This window comes from Haemaphysalis longicornis, unplaced genomic scaffold (genome assembly GCF_048455015.1).
Source record: "Haemaphysalis longicornis isolate Haplotype H1 unplaced genomic scaffold, Haemaphysalis longicornis Haplotype H1 scaffold_1, whole genome shotgun sequence".
NCBI classification, from domain to species: Eukaryota; Metazoa; Arthropoda; class Arachnida; order Ixodida; family Ixodidae; genus Haemaphysalis; species Haemaphysalis longicornis.
In genome coordinates this window covers 392278380-392296775 of record NW_027526203.1, presented here as the reverse complement: position 1 = coordinate 392296775, position 18396 = coordinate 392278380, and the positions used below count along the sequence as shown (strand labels likewise).

The window sequence follows — 18396 nt, the reverse complement described above, 5'->3', positions numbered from 1 at the left end:
GAAATTCGACGGTTCGAGAAACACTCGCGCCCAAAGATAAAGGCCCGCAGAGCAGACGCCGCGGCATTCGATTCGCCGACACTCGCGTGCGCACGTCGCTTTGTTGAGTGCTGCTTCGCCACCTGTGTATTCTTTGAGTTGTTAGGGGAGCACAAGTTCGCTCCAATAAACCTTGTTTTTTCCTTCAAGCCAACTGCGTCATCTTTGGCTTCGTGACAATATTCTGGAGCCAGTAAGCGTTTCCCGCTCTGGGGGAAGCGGCAGGTGGTTTCTGCGGCTCGGGCGGCGTCTACGAGGACGAGACTGCGGCACGGCGTATCTTTGTAGGAACGAATGTCGATCGTCACCATCTGTCACACGAGCTTAGCTGGGTTTGTTGATATGGCGCGCCGTTTACAATATATGAGCAACGCTGACAAGCACGGAACGTTTTCTGCCGGCATAAACGCTCCGCACACGACCGCGGCAACCATCCGCCTTCACGGTGGACATGGAACGCGCACGAATCGGCACACACCGCATCAGCTAAAACTCGTCGCCGCCTGCCCAATCCGGACTATTGCTGAAAATCAGTTTACAAATGCATGAAAGGGGATGATAGTGCTGTGAAAGAGTGGGCTGGGGATCGCCGTCAGCGCGGCTTCACAAAGCGGTGACCGAATAATTGCGGCGATGCCAAGTCTTTTTTGCGCGACCCGACCTCGGAGAGACCTGTTCGCCGCGACAGCGCCGCATGCGTGAAACTCAAGCGGGCCGCTAGTCGTTGGTGGAAATCGATTGATTGCAGGGTTTAACGCGCCGACGCAACGCAGGCGACGAGGCGCGCCGTAGTGGAGGGCTCCGGATTAATTTTGACCACCTGGGGATCTTTAACGTGCGCCGAAATCTCGTGCACACGGGCGTTTTTGCTTTTCGCCTCCATCAGAAAAGCGGCCGCCGCGGCCGGGAATTGAACCCGCGACCTCGTGCTCAGCAGCGCAACGCCTTAGGTTGGTGGAAATCAATTATTGTCGTGAGTGAGCATCTTGTTTCTGGAGCCCTCCTATCTGACCCTCCAACGCTAGCTTCCCCTACGCTAGAACTGACCTGCCATCGCTAGCACTGCCGACGCGAAAAGCAGTGCCAGGCAGCCAGTATAGGCGGAGCATGCACGCCGGCTTCTAAAAATAAAACGGCGGACGAACCGCTGAGCGGAACCAATGGCTGCGCGTACCTCGGAGCGAAAGCGCCCTGACAAGTGTTTCTAGGTTGTTATGCTTGAGCTTCTCAGCTCGTAGCCTCCACAGCGCTTTGAGGCGCGAGGGAAGGGTGAAAGCTCCCGGCCTTATAACCTTGGCCACCTTATTTAGGGCCCCTTTAAGACATTCGTTAATGCGAAAGTATTGGATGACTTGGTAGGCCGAAAATTCTTTTTCTTCAATACTAAGGGACGGGCTACAAAGTGGCTGACTACATATAGAACAAAAATTCAGTGCCCTTCTACTCTGCGAAGGAGGATGAACAGCGAAGCTGGGTGCATCGCAAGTAGGGCACGATACAAAATACGTTTGCTTGTAATTTGCGATTAAGCACGCTTCCCAGCTAATTAGCTTAGTGAAACTCGGAAGAACTACTTTTATTCCAGGTGACAAGCATGACGCTGTTCGTTTCCCTCCCGCGTCGTAGGCATCTTACTGTCTGGGTAACACAAACACAAACCGCTCGACCATCGTGTATAGCAGAGAGTTCGCATCGGGCGTTGAGACGTCCATGTTTAAATATCACACCAATACAACGGGCGCATCATCGGTAAGAGCATTAAGCCTAGCTGCACGTGCACGCCCCCCCTTTCCCTCTACTTCCACCCGTGCGCGCATAAACCGGCAACCGATGATGTGCCAGTGCTTAGACTTGAAAGACACCGGCGAAAATGTCGCTCCGAAAGCCCTTCAAGCTGAACAAGGGTTATTGGCTCACGTAAGCGTTTCAAGAGGGCAAGTTAACTCTTCATCCGGAAGGAATTCGCCTTGGCATGTGGGTTATAATAAATTCTCTTTATCTCTAAGGAATTCGCAGCTACTCGTCAAGGTGATACTTGAGGCTGAAACGGTGGTGGCTGCACGTTCTGCGGCAGCGGCTTTCCGCCGTTTTCACACAGATTCGCGCTTCTGTGTACACCGGTGCTCCTTCAATTCCCGGTCTTCTAAGAAGGTTCAAGCTTCACTGGTCGCCCGTGCGGCCGCGGTCGCCGTCAAAACGGCGGCCTCCATTGTCAACTAACTTTTCTTGCAAATAAATGTTTCTTGTTCTTCTTTCTTCCTCCGAACGAACGACACGCTTCCGCCCCACAGAGAGTTAAAAGTGCAACTAACGACGCTAGCGCCTTCATCAGCGAATAGCGCGATTTGTGAAAGAGACATCGGTGGTTGCGACGGGTATAAAACTTGTGAAAGGGCGTCTGGGGTGGCGAGAAGAGGCGGAGAAGTGGGTTCGATTTAAGTGGCTTCACCGGAATGGGAACTGTGGGGATTAGACATATACAGCTTCGCTGTAAAAATGAAAGGATGATCGGATTAACGTTACATTTATCATGAAAGCTTCGGTTAAACAGAGTAAAGTAATTGAATTAAAAGAAATTTGGGTAAATTTGGGTCTGGATGGTAATCGAACACAGCAGTTCCGGAATGGCAGACGATCACGCATCCTTAATGCCTCGATGATGCAATGGCCCTAGCTGATAAAGATGGACCTAGTAGATACAGATACGTTGAGGCCTTGGACTTAAAACGTCTGTTAGATACACAAGTATTTTGAGCATGGTTACGAAACTAGCATAGTAAGTTTACGCTAAATGTCTTCTATGCCTGCATGGCGGCAACTGTAGCACCATCATGCGGCATCCATTGAAACCTTCGACCATAGCGCTGCTCTAGTGCGCGACTAGAAGTTGATTCGCACGAGGTTAGGCGTCGGCCTGACGTTAGGCCTAAAGTCGCGGTTTGAAGTGTGACATCGTCAACCGGTACCCGCAACTTGACGTATACAATGATAATGACGCTGCTTTGCGTGTTGTTGGGTTCATGTTCAATGGAAATATAAGCCTAACATGGGTTATTGGCAAAGCTATCTGTAGCAGTAATAGATAGAAGAATAAAAAAAATGGCTGGCGATTACGATGCTCCCTAATGCGATTTTCGGGCGCAGCACGAGGTCGCGGGTTCGATTCCCGGCTGCGGCGGCCGCTTTTCTGATGGAGGCGAAAAGCAAAAACGCCCGTGTGTACGAGATTTCGGCGCACGTTAAAATCCCCAGGTGGTCAAAATTAATCCGGAGCCCTCTACTCCGGCGCGCCTCATCGCCTGCGTTGCGTCGGCGCGTTAAACCCTACAGTCAATCAATCAATCAATTTTTGGGCGCAGCAGCAGCGCGCTGAGGCAGCGCTCACTCATGGGTTCTCTCGACGGCAGCGATGCTGAGCCTCTGCGTCGGCGGAGCGAAGTGCGTCTTGGGAAGAGACCGTGACCCGCTTCTTAGGCAGGAAACGCATACCATCGTCACGCGCACGCCCCCCTCACGTTTTCGCCAGCGTCGCGCAGACGAGCGTCTAGTGCGGGCAGAGCATACTGTCATTTCCCCTCCCTCCCAGCACACTTTCGGAGAGCGCTCGCGCCGCCACGGCGAACCCAGAGACGGGCGCCAAAGGGCTGCGCCCTAAAAACGCAAATTTAAAACGACAACAATGAAGAAACGACGCTTGATTTCAGCACGCGCTGAACCGAGCTTCGCCCTCAAGCCGCTGCTTCAGCCAGCGGCGCAGCAGTCACCAGCGAGCTCTGGTGATCGATCTGGTGACGAACTCTGTGTGGCGCAGTACCATCTGTGTGGCGCAGCGCCACGCTCACTGCCCAAGCTGCGGTAGTGCTCCTCTTGGAGCTAAGGAAGGTGGAGGCGGCCACAACACCGTCAAAACAGTTCGGAAATTTGGCACAAATACTTTCTCATTAACAAAATAATTAGGAGCGCTTAGATGTCCCCGTAAATTTCACTTTTATTATTCCCTGGATAATATTTTTTGGATGTTCGTCTATAATATGTTGGGAATGAGCTCTCCTGCGTCTGTATCCCTGTCTGCTTCTCGACTTTCGTCCTGTTGTGTCAGGCCGGGCTATACGTTTTCTGCGAAGCTATGGACTAACTCGCTTGCACCAAAGTCCCCTAGCACAGGCAGTCCGCCTATCCTCCCTGCTTGCTGCCTGCCAACAACGACAAGACACCGATTATCACCCAATATCCGCCATAGCCTCCCTTGCTGCCGGAGGGACGAGTGAGTGGAAGGCGGGTAAATCGCTCGCGTCGCTTGGGCGGTAACCACATAATTTGTTTCAGGCACAACGCAGCTTAAGCAGCAGCAGCAGCTCACCCCAATCTCATTTACTATTACGTTGGAAGGAAATCCTGTGACTCAGTTATGCGTGGGTTCTTTTCTGGTGAACGAAAACATACAACTATGTTTTGTGACTACCAACAACACCAATAAAAAACGTATAACAAATTGTTACGAAATTGTGTTGGAGCTCTTAGTCGAACAGTCAAACCACCGAGCTCTTAGTCGAACAGTTCGACGTGTAATATCGGCATCGCTTACTGTTCCATTCGACAAGCTCCTCAACACCGCGTTCCTCCAGAACTTTCCCCTTCCGATATTGCTTTCGAAAGACACGCTTGTCTCCTACCCCATGAAGGGGAAGAGCGCTACCGCCCGGAGTAACACTTGACCCATCGGCCGGCGCCTCTAACAACCGTGAGAAAATGTTCCAAAAGCCAGGTGACATTATTTTTGAGTTTCAAAAACCGGGTTTCACGAAGATTCAGGGGCCAGTTTGTTACTGACGATGCGAAACGTCTTATGTTTTGTTTTAAACATTATTAAGTAAAGCCAGTGTGTTTTTTTTTTGAAACTCAAGTCTAACAACCGTTTTCGCTTGCTTCTGGAAGTTGCTGCCGGTGCACCAAAGCTCCGTGGAAAGGGCAACGCGTCCCTTTCAAGAAGGGCGGCTCACAATGAAAGATGCCAAACCAACGTTGCGGACCAAGCCCAGAGACGCCGGGGCGTTGCAGCTTCATTAGTTGAAGAGACACCGGCGGCATTTTGGGGGGGGGGGAGTGCAACTGGGGCTAACGACAGTGGCGTGGTTGATTGACAGGCCAGTGTTGTTAAAGGCTTTTTTCTCGGCGGCGTAATTCGGCGGCGTAATCACGCATTCTCACGACTCGCCGGCGTCTGACCTTGAGAACCCTGGGGCCTCCACAAAAGAACGCCCGGAGTGATGGTGACGAATGGTGCTCCGTGTGATTGGCTAAAATGAACCTGGGCTGGATATCTCAACTTCAACCAATCGGACTTCTGACGGAGGGAAATTTCGGCTTCACGATTGGACGGCAGGCAGTTTATTTGTGCTAGAGAGGTGCACAAAACCTAGTGTACGTAGGTTCTAAATATGAGAGGAGGAGGCGCATTCAACGTACTTTAATCCCATGATGTCGGAGCTGTCGTATTAGGGGTGAAGCCCCTTAGGAGCTCGGGCTGTCGACGTCTCTTGTCGTCGTCGTCGTTTCATTTAGTCACTGTGCTAAAACACCGGGACACTCGTTTTCCAACGTCTCGCTCTAGAACTTGACGCGCACTAAAAGAACACACCGGGGCAGCAGTTTTCCAACGCCTCCCGCTAGAACGCTTCTTGCTTCAAAGGCACGAGACTTTTACAGTAAAGCTGTATACCTGTACCCACAATGGTTTCATCTCCATGGCCAAAAACACCAAAGCGCCAAGAATACACTTATACACTGCATGGTTCGCCCCTCCCCATGTTTCACGTTAGTGGAGACGGCCCGTTTCTTTTTTTCGATAGGTAGGCAGACAGAAAGAGTTCGTCTTGAATTCTAACGTTGGCTGTAGTGAGGCGAACGACAGGGGGAACGAGAGCCTAGCTCCACCCGCCGCGGTGGCTCAGTGGCTAAGGCGTTCTGCTGCTGAGCACGAGGTCGCGGGTTCGATTCCCGGCCGCGGCGGCTGCTTTTCTGATGGAGGCGAAAAGCAAAAACGACCGTGTGTTCGAGATCTCGGCGCTCGTTAAAGATCCCCACGTGGTCAAAATTAATCCGGAGCCCTCCACTACGGCGCGCCTCATCGCCTGCGTTCCGTCGGCGCGTTAAACCTTAGAATCAACCAATCAATCAAGAACCTAGCTCCCGAGTTAGCCTATTATTTTCGCGCACCTAATTCGCTCTCACCGCCACCATAAAGCTACATTTTTCGCCTTCCTTCCCTCCGCCTGTTAATCTCCTCTCAAATATACAGCCATAAGCGGCGATTTTCGCGTTCACAATTTGCAGGATTTCACATTTCGTCACCACGAAATTTTGGGCAGCTGGCCTAAGTACGTTTTAAAGCAGGTCCAGCCACTGTGCAGTCGAAAACAGATTACTGAGTGCCCACGTGGAAGCACGGAAGAAAGTCGCGGTCAGCGGATCGAGCATGCCGCTTGACGAAGAGGCGTTCAGGAAAGACACACACACAAAAAAACTATTTCCAGTTATATAAAAAAATAAAAGCATCCCCCTATTACCCTTCCGGAATATGGAGGCCGGGAACTATTTTTTTTTGCGTTTTTACTTCGATTGTCGCAGTGTTGAGATGAAAGCTGAATAAAAACCAAGTCTAATTTTGACGCAAACAAATATTTTGTTTTCCGTGCAAGGAAGGCAGCGCACTTGTCTCGAAACATGTTAAGAATTATAGCATCTGCAGGGCGGAGAACAATACGTTTCGCAGTGAGAAGGAGAAAAAAATTATTTGTCCAGAAAAATCACAGAGTCATAGTTTTCACCATTTCCTGCGATATAAATAAAGGTTTATGAAGTGAGAAAAGGCATTATTGGGGTCACAATGCAATAAAAAACGCCGCCGTATTCATTACATAACAATATACTGAGGGTGCTGGGTATCAAACTTACTTTTTTCAGTAAATGTTACGCGATACCAACTTTAAGGTGTTGTTTTCAATGTTGAACTAGTGCGCACAGCAGCAAAAACTTTTTTTTTGCCAGCAAAAGTCGTTAAGAAACATCACGAATGTTACCCCGTAACGCTACGATTTCTTCAGATCTCAGCTAAAAATGGCTGCGCGCAGCGTGGCGGCGTAGTCAATCTCTAGGCAGTATCCGCAGATTGCAGCGATCACGCTGAAACTGTAGCCAACTCTCGCCCACCCTTCGTTGAATAACTAACTCGCAGCACGGACAGCGGTGCTTCGCGCAGCATTCCACGAAGTGAATCTGCTTTTCTTCGTCCAACTTAAAACCCGTCTTGTACTGATGGCGCAACATGCCGAAGGCGGCCTGAATAAGGCTTTCCTTCATTCAATGCGGGTACACGTGCGAGATCCCCGGTTCCCTGGCCTCCCGAGTAAATATATTTCTTCGTCTGGTTCATCGAAAGCGTGATGAAAAATTTTCAGTCTTGCTACAGTATCGCCAAATGCTGTTTTTCTCGCGACACGGGGCAGCGGCGGTTTAATTTTGTTGCGGCTACGTGCGCGGTGTGGACGGGGAACGCCGGAGGAAACCCCCGGCTTGCGATTCCGGTGGTCGCCGTTACAGACACGGCACCGGAACTGAAAAGGCGCCATTAAAAACCATGTCAGAGGATTGTGGTCTACAAAACGAAAACCATGGTTGGTTATTGTGCCGTAAGTACAGAACACGTCTCCGAAAAGCGTGGTTACATAACGGCATTCTTTTCCCTGAGGCATGATGTATCGGGACAATTGTCGATGATATCTCGGCTGCAAAAAGGTACCCCTGAGGGCTCGATCGTACGTAATTTTTCAGTTTACTTTAAATACGGGTGAATCCGAGAAAGAGGGCACGTGTAACCATAAATTGAAGGGGATCGTTGTAACGGGATAGTTACAATGATCGTTAGGGATCTAGGGACAGTTACGGATCGTAGGGCTCTAACAATGATCCTTACAACAATCGTTAGGGATTAGGGATCGTTGGGGATCTAACGGGATCCATGTAATCCTGATACAATAGCCTACGACGGACATGGGCGTCCGCATAACTTTTTCCGGGGGGAGGGGGGGGGGGGCAACACGTCCATAGAAGTGGCCCTTGTGCGTGGGGGGAGGGGGTGGGGGGGTTGTAAGGGGGAGTAACCACTGATTTCCGGTCACAGTGGAAGCTTCCGCGTGCGCCTAATTCTAGTGCTCAATTATGGATTCCAGGGTCCTGACAAATTGAGCAACGTTTAGGCAGTGAATGGTAAAACTAAAGAGATTGCGGAAATTCCAGGGGGGGGGGGGGGGCAGTTGTCCCTTTATGCCCCCCCCCCCCCCTCCGGATGGTCATTACTACGGGATATAACCCGTTGCTCGGAGAAAGTGAAGATGCTTACAACTAAACATGACGTCATAGGACCCAATTTACATGTACTGCTCACCCTGGATGGTGAGCGTGCTCCTTTGCCTGAAGCGTGCCTGCTCTTCTGCTTGAAAACGAAGGCAGCATATTAAGAGTTCCCTTTAACAACGCAGATTTGCGGGCTCCTTTTTAACGCTTGCGGCTGGGGTGGAGATAGCGTAACGGGGTCACTCTTAGTGCTGGTGCCCTCGAGCTTGGTAATTTAGTTACTCTGGACATGCACCCAGCACACTTATATTTATTACGCCGCGAATTTCGAATTGAAATTGTAAAGCGGATTATTTTTGCACGTTAAGTGAACCCAGCTGAAAATTTCTTTTGATCTTGAAAATGTTTTTTTCCCCCGAAGTTCTACGGCAACAGAGCATGCAGGCAAAAATGCGTGTGACAAAGAGAAACGCCACAGCACTTACATGACGCTCAGTTTGGGTAGGCCTTTTAGCACTCCCGGAGGCACCGACTGCAGCAGTATGGACTTCTGTATGGAGCTGTCGAGAAAAGAGGAGAACAACTGCAGTGGGGGCTACGTGGCTCCCGCAAGCAGATCACCTGTCGATAGACATCGCGAAACCCAATATCGAAATTGTCAGGAAGGCGCTTATGCAATACTCACATTTCCCGTAGTTCATGCAGATTATCGAAAACTCCTGGCTCGATGTAGTGGAGTTTCAGCAAGGAGTTGAGATGTCTGAAAAGGAAAAAAAAAAAAAAAAGATCAGTCTCGTTAAAGCAATTCCTTGCGTGTGAGACACACTTTGTTAAGTATGGGCGACTGTGCCCCCATTGGAAACTTAAGAATAATTATAAAAAGCCTGGTAAAAAAACGAATTTTTTTTACAGATGACTGCTAGTACAGCCTACCTCATTGCCAGCCTGCCTAGAAGCTAGTACGTCCGGCCGCTGCAGATAGAAAGAATATTTGTCGAAAAGAAGCCGACAAAAAACGGCATGTCAAGTGCTGGTTGAAACGTTGCGGATTTTGGACCCCTGTAGCAGCCGGGAAAAAAAATTTAGGCAGCAACCTGAACAAGTAGAGATAGCACGCTGTTGCGTTTGCTTTGTAAGGACGCGCATTTAGTGCTTTCAATTTTATTTTTGTAGCGTGAGCTACACTGGCCGAGATTGAGCAGTTTCGCGTGGCTCCTGGAGAGCTGTGATGCGCATTCACGAGGAGCAGTGACGTCACACGGCACACAGACCGTTGCTCGCTGCCCGGCGTCTGTCACACACCCCACGTGTCCAGCGTCTTCGCCGACCTCCGTTCCCGGTCCACTTGATGATCATGCGAGGGGTGGCGGGGTGTGCAACCGATGGTTCACGCGTCGCAGCAACACCGGCGCGCGCCTGTGGAAGCAGCTTAGCTCTGGGGCAATTGGCGGCGCTGCGCCGGAGCCGCTTGACAGATATACATGTGTCACATGATGCGTATACCGTGTGTGTGTCATTGAAGCAGCAGTAAGCATGATAATCAAGCTAATCCTAGACAACCAGGAAAGCTAGGAATAATAAGCTGAACCTGAGCTCACGCTACGTATATCTTGGCATAGCCGAGCTAAGCCACTGCTATTTTTTTAAGCGAAGCTTTCGTTTTCTCACTGATGGCGTATGTCGCGTCGAAAACGCACCGTAGGGAAGCCAACTTTATCTGACGATGATGATGGCGACCGTGGGTGAAGCGAAGGAAACAAAAAGCGCTTCCCGTGGTCGCAATCGGACCTGGGTCCCTCGCATTATGAAGCCGACGCCAATCCCATTGCGCCATTCGAACACGTTCGAACCAGTTTGGATTTGGAGCTTTCTTCATGCGAAATCATCAAATGGCGAAAGGTCAAGGTCAAAGCCGCTGCGATCAAAAGTGCGAACTGCGTGCCAGTCTACGTCAAAGCTCAATGAGCCAAAGTCCAAATCGTACGAAGTCTAAACTCAGACGACAATTAAGGAATCTCTGAAGAGGAAGCTTCGCGTTCAGCCATCGTTGTCATTAGACGGAGGAGCGAGTGATTTTTTTGAAAACAGATCTTGATGCCAAAACTTCAAAAAGAAAACCTGCTAAGAAGCAATCCCAACTAAACTCAGTTACGATGCAGGCAATCGGCGGTTCCACCTTCAAGAAAGAGTAAAAAAGAAAAAAAGAAGAGGGGGAGAGCGAGAGAGAAAGACTGAAGGAAAGGCGAGTTCTGAACGGTTGGAATACCGCCGGGAGCAAACTCCACGACGCGCAAGAACGTTCGGAGGCAAAAAAACTCTGGAATGCAGAAAGGCGATAGCTGATCAGGCAGTGCAACGGGGGTGTCAGGCAGCAGGCTGCAGGGGCGTCTCGGAAAGGGGCTCTGCCGCCCGCAGCGCCGCAGCCACGCTCCCATAAAACGAATCCTCGATGCGCGGCCACTGCGCACCCGGACCCGCGCAGCACAATCTGAAGGCCGTTCACGTGCCCTCGGGGCAGAATGCCAACGAAACCACGCGGGGGTCGCGGCAATAAAGAAAAGCCCCGGCTTGCCGCGAAATGAAAGTTGATGGAAGGCTCGACGTGACCGCAACGTGACATCCCTCGAATGGCCCGCGCTCGCGGGCCTGACGCATCTTTATCGCCGCGTGTACTCTGGGATTAGCGGTTGTTTATGAAGCCGGCCGCGGCGCGCCGCCCGCTACCGGTGTGTGAATCGACGAGTACTGGCGAGGGGGGCGGAGCTCTGGGTTAAGCTCGCACCAGGGTCGGCTGCCAGCTTGCGCTGCTAAAGCTCCCGGGAGAAGAGGACCGGAGTGGCGCCCTTTATTATGCCTGAAGCAGCTTCAAAGAACCATATGCTTCCGCAGCTTGGTTGGATAAGGCTGAGGTTTTTCTCCCGACTTTCTCCGAGGCGCCACCCCCTGCCGTGTATCTGCGATTAAAACGAAAAACAAGGAGGTGCTGCGAATCGCAACAAGTCTAATTACCACGCAAGAGACCTGTAAAGGACACAAAAAAATCGCGGTGAACAGGTGCTAATTAGCTAGGGGAGGTTTCACTTCTACATTAATAATAGAAGAGGCTAGATGAATGATGGAATGGGAATAAATAGTTACAATTTACTTGTGAAGGGAACTGGAAAAGTAGCGAACACGTGAGGAAGACTTGTGCACGTAAATAAAAGGAAACAAAATTGAACAGAGCGCATAAAACCAGCGCCCGTTTTGTTTCTTCGTGTTTCTAGTCCTTCGTCCACTTCTTCTTTCGCGCTGTTATAGTTTTTCTTCATGGTTATTACCCAAATGGTCCGCACCAGAGTCCTACTAAATAGAAGAGGCTGGACGTACGAGCCGGTAAATAAATGCAATTTATGCTGGCCCCAAAACTGTAGCTAACCTTAAGAACAATTTTGAGGCGGGGAACATAACGAGCGCAAAATTTGGGCCGTCCAGCTTGATCTTCAAGGTCGTTGCGAGTTATAAAAAAAATATTCAAGTTCAGTTAGTTCACGTGCACGTGGAACTCTCTACAATATGTATTATTATAGCCAAAATAATCCTCACACAATGTCTTCAAAAACGTTGGTTGAATTTTTTTTTTGAAGCCACCCCCATGACTTGATTAGCAGAGTTCCTAAAAGGGTCTCCATTTTTCTTCTGAGCTCGTTTTTTTTTTATCAAGCTTACCTCAGTAAAAACAAAACCCTGCTGTGAATTTGTATTGAAAACAGCAAGCGTGAATGTCTTTAACGCTCTGCCTGCACCAAATGCAGGTAGGGTAATTTTGGAGCGGTGTCCTTGTAGCCAGCCGCTGCGTGGCAGGAGCTGAGGCTTGGTGACCAATCAAACTCACTGCACGCTATAAATGTGCACTTGCCGAACTTGTGATTAGAGCTCGATGGTACACTCATGTCTCGTTAATATGGACCCCGTTAGTATGGACCCCCCGCAATATGGAAGAAATTTTCAGCGACCGCTCTCTCGCGATGCAATTCTGCCCCGTTAATATAGAAACCCGCAGGCCGGACTATGGAGGGCTATTTTGGGGACGAAACGGGCAAATAAATGCATTTTTGCCTCGTTATTATGGACACCGGTCAACAAAGCACAGATTGTAAAAAAAATGACTCGTGAGTCGTGACCACCAGAGGCCTCAGCGCGTACCAGAATTCACTGTTGGCCGAAGCATACAAAGCCGAAGCATGCATTTATCTCGGAGCGCTCTTCCCTCAAGTACCGTCGAATTAGATCAAGAAGATTCTTACACAGCGAGAACCACTCCAGGGTATGCAGGGTGTCACCCTTTCCCTATCAAGTAAGATGTTCCGGCGCGACATACGCCGGAAAGAGCCAGTCCGGTTGCTCAGGACAAGATAACAGGACGACAATAGTTCGTGCCAATATTAGCTGCGCAGTATAGGGAATGCTGTACGCTTCTCTGGCTTTCTTTCTCTATTTTTCTGGTTCTGGTCAGTTCGGCGGGCGCAATGGCTGGTGGGAAACGTGAACAGACGGAGGTTTCCGCTCAGATGAAAAAAAGAAATGTGCCTATTCAGAAGTGAGACGCCTTCAGCATCTGTTCAGTGCATGAAAGCTATCCTATGGAAGAAAGAGATCCGAAAGGAGGGAGCTGCTGCTCAGTGCAAAAAACCAAAATGTAGAAGCATTAGCCTTCTACAATTATTCCTTGCTGTTTGTGTTTTTGACCTTGATTCGCTGATATGGACGACTCACATTATGGACGACTTTTCTGGGGAACGGAGGCGTCCATATTAACGAGACATGACTGTAAAAACATTTAAAGAAGTCAAGCGGCAACTTCCCGCTCTTTGCGTTTCCCATACGAGGGCGAGGCATTTTGCAGCCGTCTGTTGGCGTTGTATTGCCATATACTTCAAGAAATTTAAACAGCGCTCCATATGGTCCCCGTGATCTTCAGTCACGACATGTGAAGTCTTGCGAAGTCTTCTCGTCGAAGACATCACCAAGGTCAGCTGTATCTGATTACTAGCAAATGGCTATGATATTTAACAAATCTTTCGACAAAGAGATTAATCCTGTGCAGGGTGTTACCGTGGTATTTTTGTAGGCTAAAAATTTCGGGCTGCAAAGTCCAGAGTACCACATACGCAGTGGGGACAAGAACGCCCTCAGCGAGCAGGTGTCGAACCACCACCATGAAAAGTTTATTTGAAATATCGAGGGGTGTTCTTAAACACGTATTGCCGTATCAGCAATCAACAACATATATGATTTCCAAATGCGACAAAATATGTTTTGAAAGGAGCCAAAAACGGGCCATCCAAACATGAACTTTCCGTCGCCAGACGATCGTAAATTAGCAAAGTAGCCAGCAACGGTAGCCCTGCCCCTGGGCCAACGTGTGCAAGCGTTGCCACTGCCTCTGCTGTCCAGATTTTAGTAGAAATTCTAAAGGTTTTGAAGCAATTTTGGCTAGAACACACAAATCGAAAGCGTAGAATAAGCCATGCAAGTAAAATACCACAGCCTAATAAAGAAACTAACTCGCCATTCCGTCCCTGCGTAATTGGATGACCAGCGAAGATTTCAGCACACGACACAGAAATGACACAGAAGTTAGGTGAAAGGCACAAGGGAATTTTATTCTTTATGAGCGCTGACAGTGGTCATCCCTAAGAAAAACACACACATACACGCACACACCATTATTTTAACTCTACCGATCTTGAATATTAATGACAACTAATCCACTCCCAATGCATATCGAAGTGCGGAAACGTACAAACTTGAGGTCCAAATCATGTTTTGAACAGCGTGAGACTTTGGCGATGACCGCGGTAATAGCACACATTCCGGGACGTCGTTTTCCAACGCCGCGCACTTGCTTGCTTTATCAGACGCACGCTGAGTCCCGCACTACGTCATACACCGAGACACATAGCTCCGACGCAAGCGGAGATATGCATTTGCTTTTGTTGTTGGCTCTTTAGCCTTCACTTGGCTATTTCACTCTCACTTTTTAGGGGAGAGTTTGGCCTTTGCAATTTGGCTTTCCCACATTGTGTATTTTCGCGCGGTCGCGGGCGCCACAAAATCCCACGTCCTAGCCATGCTTCGCTGAGAAGACTCCTTTGTCCCGAAAACAATGATATCCCTGTAATCGCAAACTTCAAACAAATAATCTAGATTTTACGGAAAACAGATGAGGCAGTGGCGACTCAGCAACCGCTTCCTTGGCGGGTCTTCATGACTTCACAGCTTCTTGTTTGTACGATTGGCGGCAGCCTACCAAAGTCACCGCCAAGAAACATGACTGCGCATCTGCAGTGAAGCCTCTGGTTTCGTTTGATTGTATCACTAGAATGCAAGCTGCCACGCAGTTGGCCCACTGGTAACTCTGTTCTTGTTATTCCCCCTACTGCGCTGACATCGAGAGAACATTGACAGCTTTTCACTAACGTTTTTTTTTTCGGTTATAAAACGTATTCCGCGGATGTAATTAAAGCGAGTGAGTTACCAGAGGCTGGTTCTTTAAAACTGAACAAGGTTGTATTTTGTCTTCATGGCCTCTTATTTGGAGCTACTCGCTTCCAGTGCGCCATCCAGTCATGCGGAAACTTGAGATACGTCAAAAAGATGGCGCGGTTCACCATGGTAGGCGCATGCCTACTCAGCGGCATTTTGTACTGCGGGGCACGATTAGTTCTCAGGTGCCCGCAAGGTTGCAACTTGCAGAGTATGTACCGAAAGCCACGTGGCTTTCGCTGTACGACGGCGACCGATGTACGATGGGGACCCATTGCACATTCTCCGTGTGTACATCACTGTCACGGCTTTAGGAAAAAGAAAGCACCATGAAGTGACCTTTGGCGCGTGAAACAATGAGTCTGTCATCATGTCATCCCCGTTAATTTCTTCAGATGCGTAGCGCGTTTTTTTTTTGTTTTTTTTTTGCACCAACTGGCGCTGATTAAAGTCGCTCTCCTTTACGAGAGCTGATGCGAGCAACGCGTTATATATTAGCCGGTTGTAATTAACCTTTAGCTGTCACAAATGGACATCATTAATCGGAATTAAAACAATATGCCTGGGAACAGCCTTCTCTTTCTTTTGCTCTGCATATTTTCTGGTGCGCCTCCGACCGGAGAACTGACTCGTGACGTTCTCTGGCGGAGTTGGTACCAATGAAAACAAGATGATAATTGATCTTTTAGCGCCGTTCTCACTAATATGTGCGCGTAGCAACTGTATGCGCTCAAAGCAGACGTTATTCTACGGCGTCTATGCAAATTGATCGCCCCATATTTGAAAACAGGCCAAGTACTGCTTCAAGTAATGGGCAGTACGTTAACGATGTATAGCTCACATATCATTAGAGTTGTTTTTAGCCCGGCTGGGCGCACGTGTGACCTCTGACGCGTTCTCTAAACTCTGTTCAATGTAGGTACAAAACATGGGCAGACCCTTCAGCGTGGAAAATAGGGAGCCTATTTTTGAGAAAATTGGAAAAAAAAAAAGATTAGTTCTATCCGTACCAGGCAATCTTGAGACGCCGAAAAATGTTCGCAACTCATAAAGCTGCAGGCTGCTTTCTTCTGAACCCGCTAATGAGCTGCTGGTTATTATCTTCGTGACGGCTCGGCTGCAGTCTAACCTAGTTACAACTAAGTAGTGTTGGGGCAGTAAATTAGTTCGTTATGTCTGGTATTCGTTAATTGTTACAGTAGAGACAAAATTACGCTCTAACAAATCCGCAATCTGACTCGCACAAAAATCCTAGATACAAAAACGCATTATTCTACGCTTGTGATCCACTATAATTGAAGTAATCCTTACTTGTCTCCTTGTGGCAGTCCAAACTGAATGGACCTGAACACTAGAACGCGATACTACAACAGAACAAAGTTCGTTTGGCAAAGCAGGCCTGCGTTCTCATTTATTTGAAGAAGGATGCGATCCTCATCTGGCGGCTTTTCGCGGCACTGAGAAGAATGAAGTCTTCCACAGTTTTATTTTGCTTTTTTTATGCTAGTTTTCGAGTTTTGAGCCTGCGTGAACCAAATATTTATTTGTTGCAGCCGATATCGCGCGCGGCTGTCGCGGTTCCGGTTTCGTTACGAAAAGAATAAGTGCCACTGAAATGAAGCGTGACCAACCAAAGTTCGTATTTAGTTCGTTATAGCCGACAGCTCGCTATATTAGTGTTCGTTATAACGAGGTTCAACTGTACTTCAACGACATGCAGAAAAAAGGGCCTAGTAGGAGGCGCGGTACGTGAAAAGACATCACTGAAGCCTACACGTCTACATCGCATTATTGTAATCCCTGAAAGGCAGTGTGTGATGCGGAACGTCCCACCAGCTCCCCAACTGCACAGAACTTGGTGGTAGTGGTAGTAGTATTGACTTGGAGAAGATTTTAATGTGTTTGACAAAACGGGGTAGGAGGACAGTAAAGAGAGGAGCGAAGTCACGACAAAACCGAAATACGCAAGGAGTGGACATGTTTGCTCGCGAGAGGTAAGCACTATGATGACGTCGACTGAAGGGAATGTCGCCTTTACGCGGCGGTACGACCACTTCGGGTGTTTGTAAGCGATTTCCGATTCCTCAAATGCTGCTGCTGTGGGTATGCTTACAGGCAGCACTACAAGCGAGCGGGTGAGTTAGCATTAGTTGCTGCCACTGCGTGCGAGAAACTTTCGTACGAACTTGCAACCCTATACAGCGCGAAATCTGATGTTGAATGCACAGTTCGGCGTTTTGTTGCGCATCCTGTCGGCATTTTAATGGGTTATAAAGAAAATATATTTTCGAACATGTCGTTCTTATACGCTTTAAAGTTTACGCGACTAATCCTTGGTGGGGTAAAAAGTTACTTTTCTTTCTTTATACACGTGGAGAATTTTGTCCATCTTTCTGCATTCATATTACAGCAGCTCAGCCGAGTCTTAACCTTCTACAACATTTTGTAAAAGGGGCAGCGAAGCGAAGCTAACTTGAAAAAATTTCGTCTGCGTGCTTTTTGATAGGAAAATAAGTGAGAGGAGAGAAAATGAACGCGTGCAGGAAGGTCCTGTAAAGGTTACATTTCGAGCTAGAAGCTTCGGGCTCAGAAATAAGGAAGATTGTTTGGTTTGGACCCTGCCGACAGGCTCAATTAATGCAACTTATACGTCGTGCACATAAGAGAACGTGCACTGCTGTGTTCACCTCAAAATAAAACTGGGCGTTTCCATCAAGTGAAACAAAATAAGTAAGGTGAAAGTCAGAGCTGCAAGCTCTGCAAAAGCTGCAAGCTCTGTAAAAGCTGCAAGCTGTGGCGCTAAAGAGGCCCTGCCTCTTTAGCGCCACAGCTTGCAGCTTTTAACCAAATTAATTAGAATACTTCAAGCCACCCCTTCTGAATTTCCTTGCTTACACCGTTCTTTGGTTCATTTGCCCAGCGCATTGGTTTACGAAGTTTTTGCCCTTTCGTTACGAGCTTTGACGACCTTTGCGCGCACACAGCATGCAAGTCAGTAACTTACCCGCTCTAGGCAAGGTAAAGTGCACATAATGGAACAAATAGCGCTGAACTTAACACGACGACCACAGCATAGAAGGAAAAAAGAACACACGAAACGGAAGATGCGCTACTAGCAACTGTGAAAAGTTTAATGAACAAGACAACATATAAATACCCCTGCCACCTCGTATCACTTCCCAGTGCACGTGCTAGTCATAGCACTTCATACAACATTTTTTTAGATACTGAGTCTCTCTTTCAGCGACGAAACTGACGGAGCACTGACGCAATCACCTTCGAGGCCAGAAACCATATAAAATGCTTCGCAGATTTCCCTTGTAACTCTGTCCCATGATTTAAAGAGCACCTTCGTGTTTGGGAAATCTGGGGTGCATTTGCACTTGGCACAGTGCAAATTATGTTTAGAATTATGTTTATATTAGATTATGTCTAGATACCAACTAGCCCAACACCAAGCTTTATTGAAGTAAAGTG

The 18396-nt window shown here is 48.5% G+C and overlaps 1 protein-coding gene across 3 annotated transcripts in view; it reads right to left on the bottom strand.

Moving 5' to 3' along the window:
• Positions 1-18396, bottom strand: part of Lgr1 (Leucine-rich repeat-containing G protein-coupled receptor 1) — a 328535-nt gene that overhangs the window by 126111 nt on the left and 184028 nt on the right. Inside the window, exons 1-3 of one of the 3 annotated variants that reach the window (XM_077686642.1) lie at positions 9663-9713; positions 9077-9151; positions 8877-8951 (exon numbers count right to left, since the gene is read on the bottom strand). Coding sequence is in view for 2 of the 3 variants with exons in the window: in XM_077686641.1 (XP_077542767.1) it covers positions 8877-8951; positions 9077-9151; positions 9325-9329 (155 nt within the window). In the remaining variant the exon portion in view is untranslated. Of the gene's footprint in view, positions 1-8876; positions 8952-9076; positions 9152-9324; positions 9613-9662; positions 9714-18396 lie in introns of those variants that run through there. The other 2 variants (XM_077686641.1, XM_077686639.1) reach the window with 2 other exon arrangements.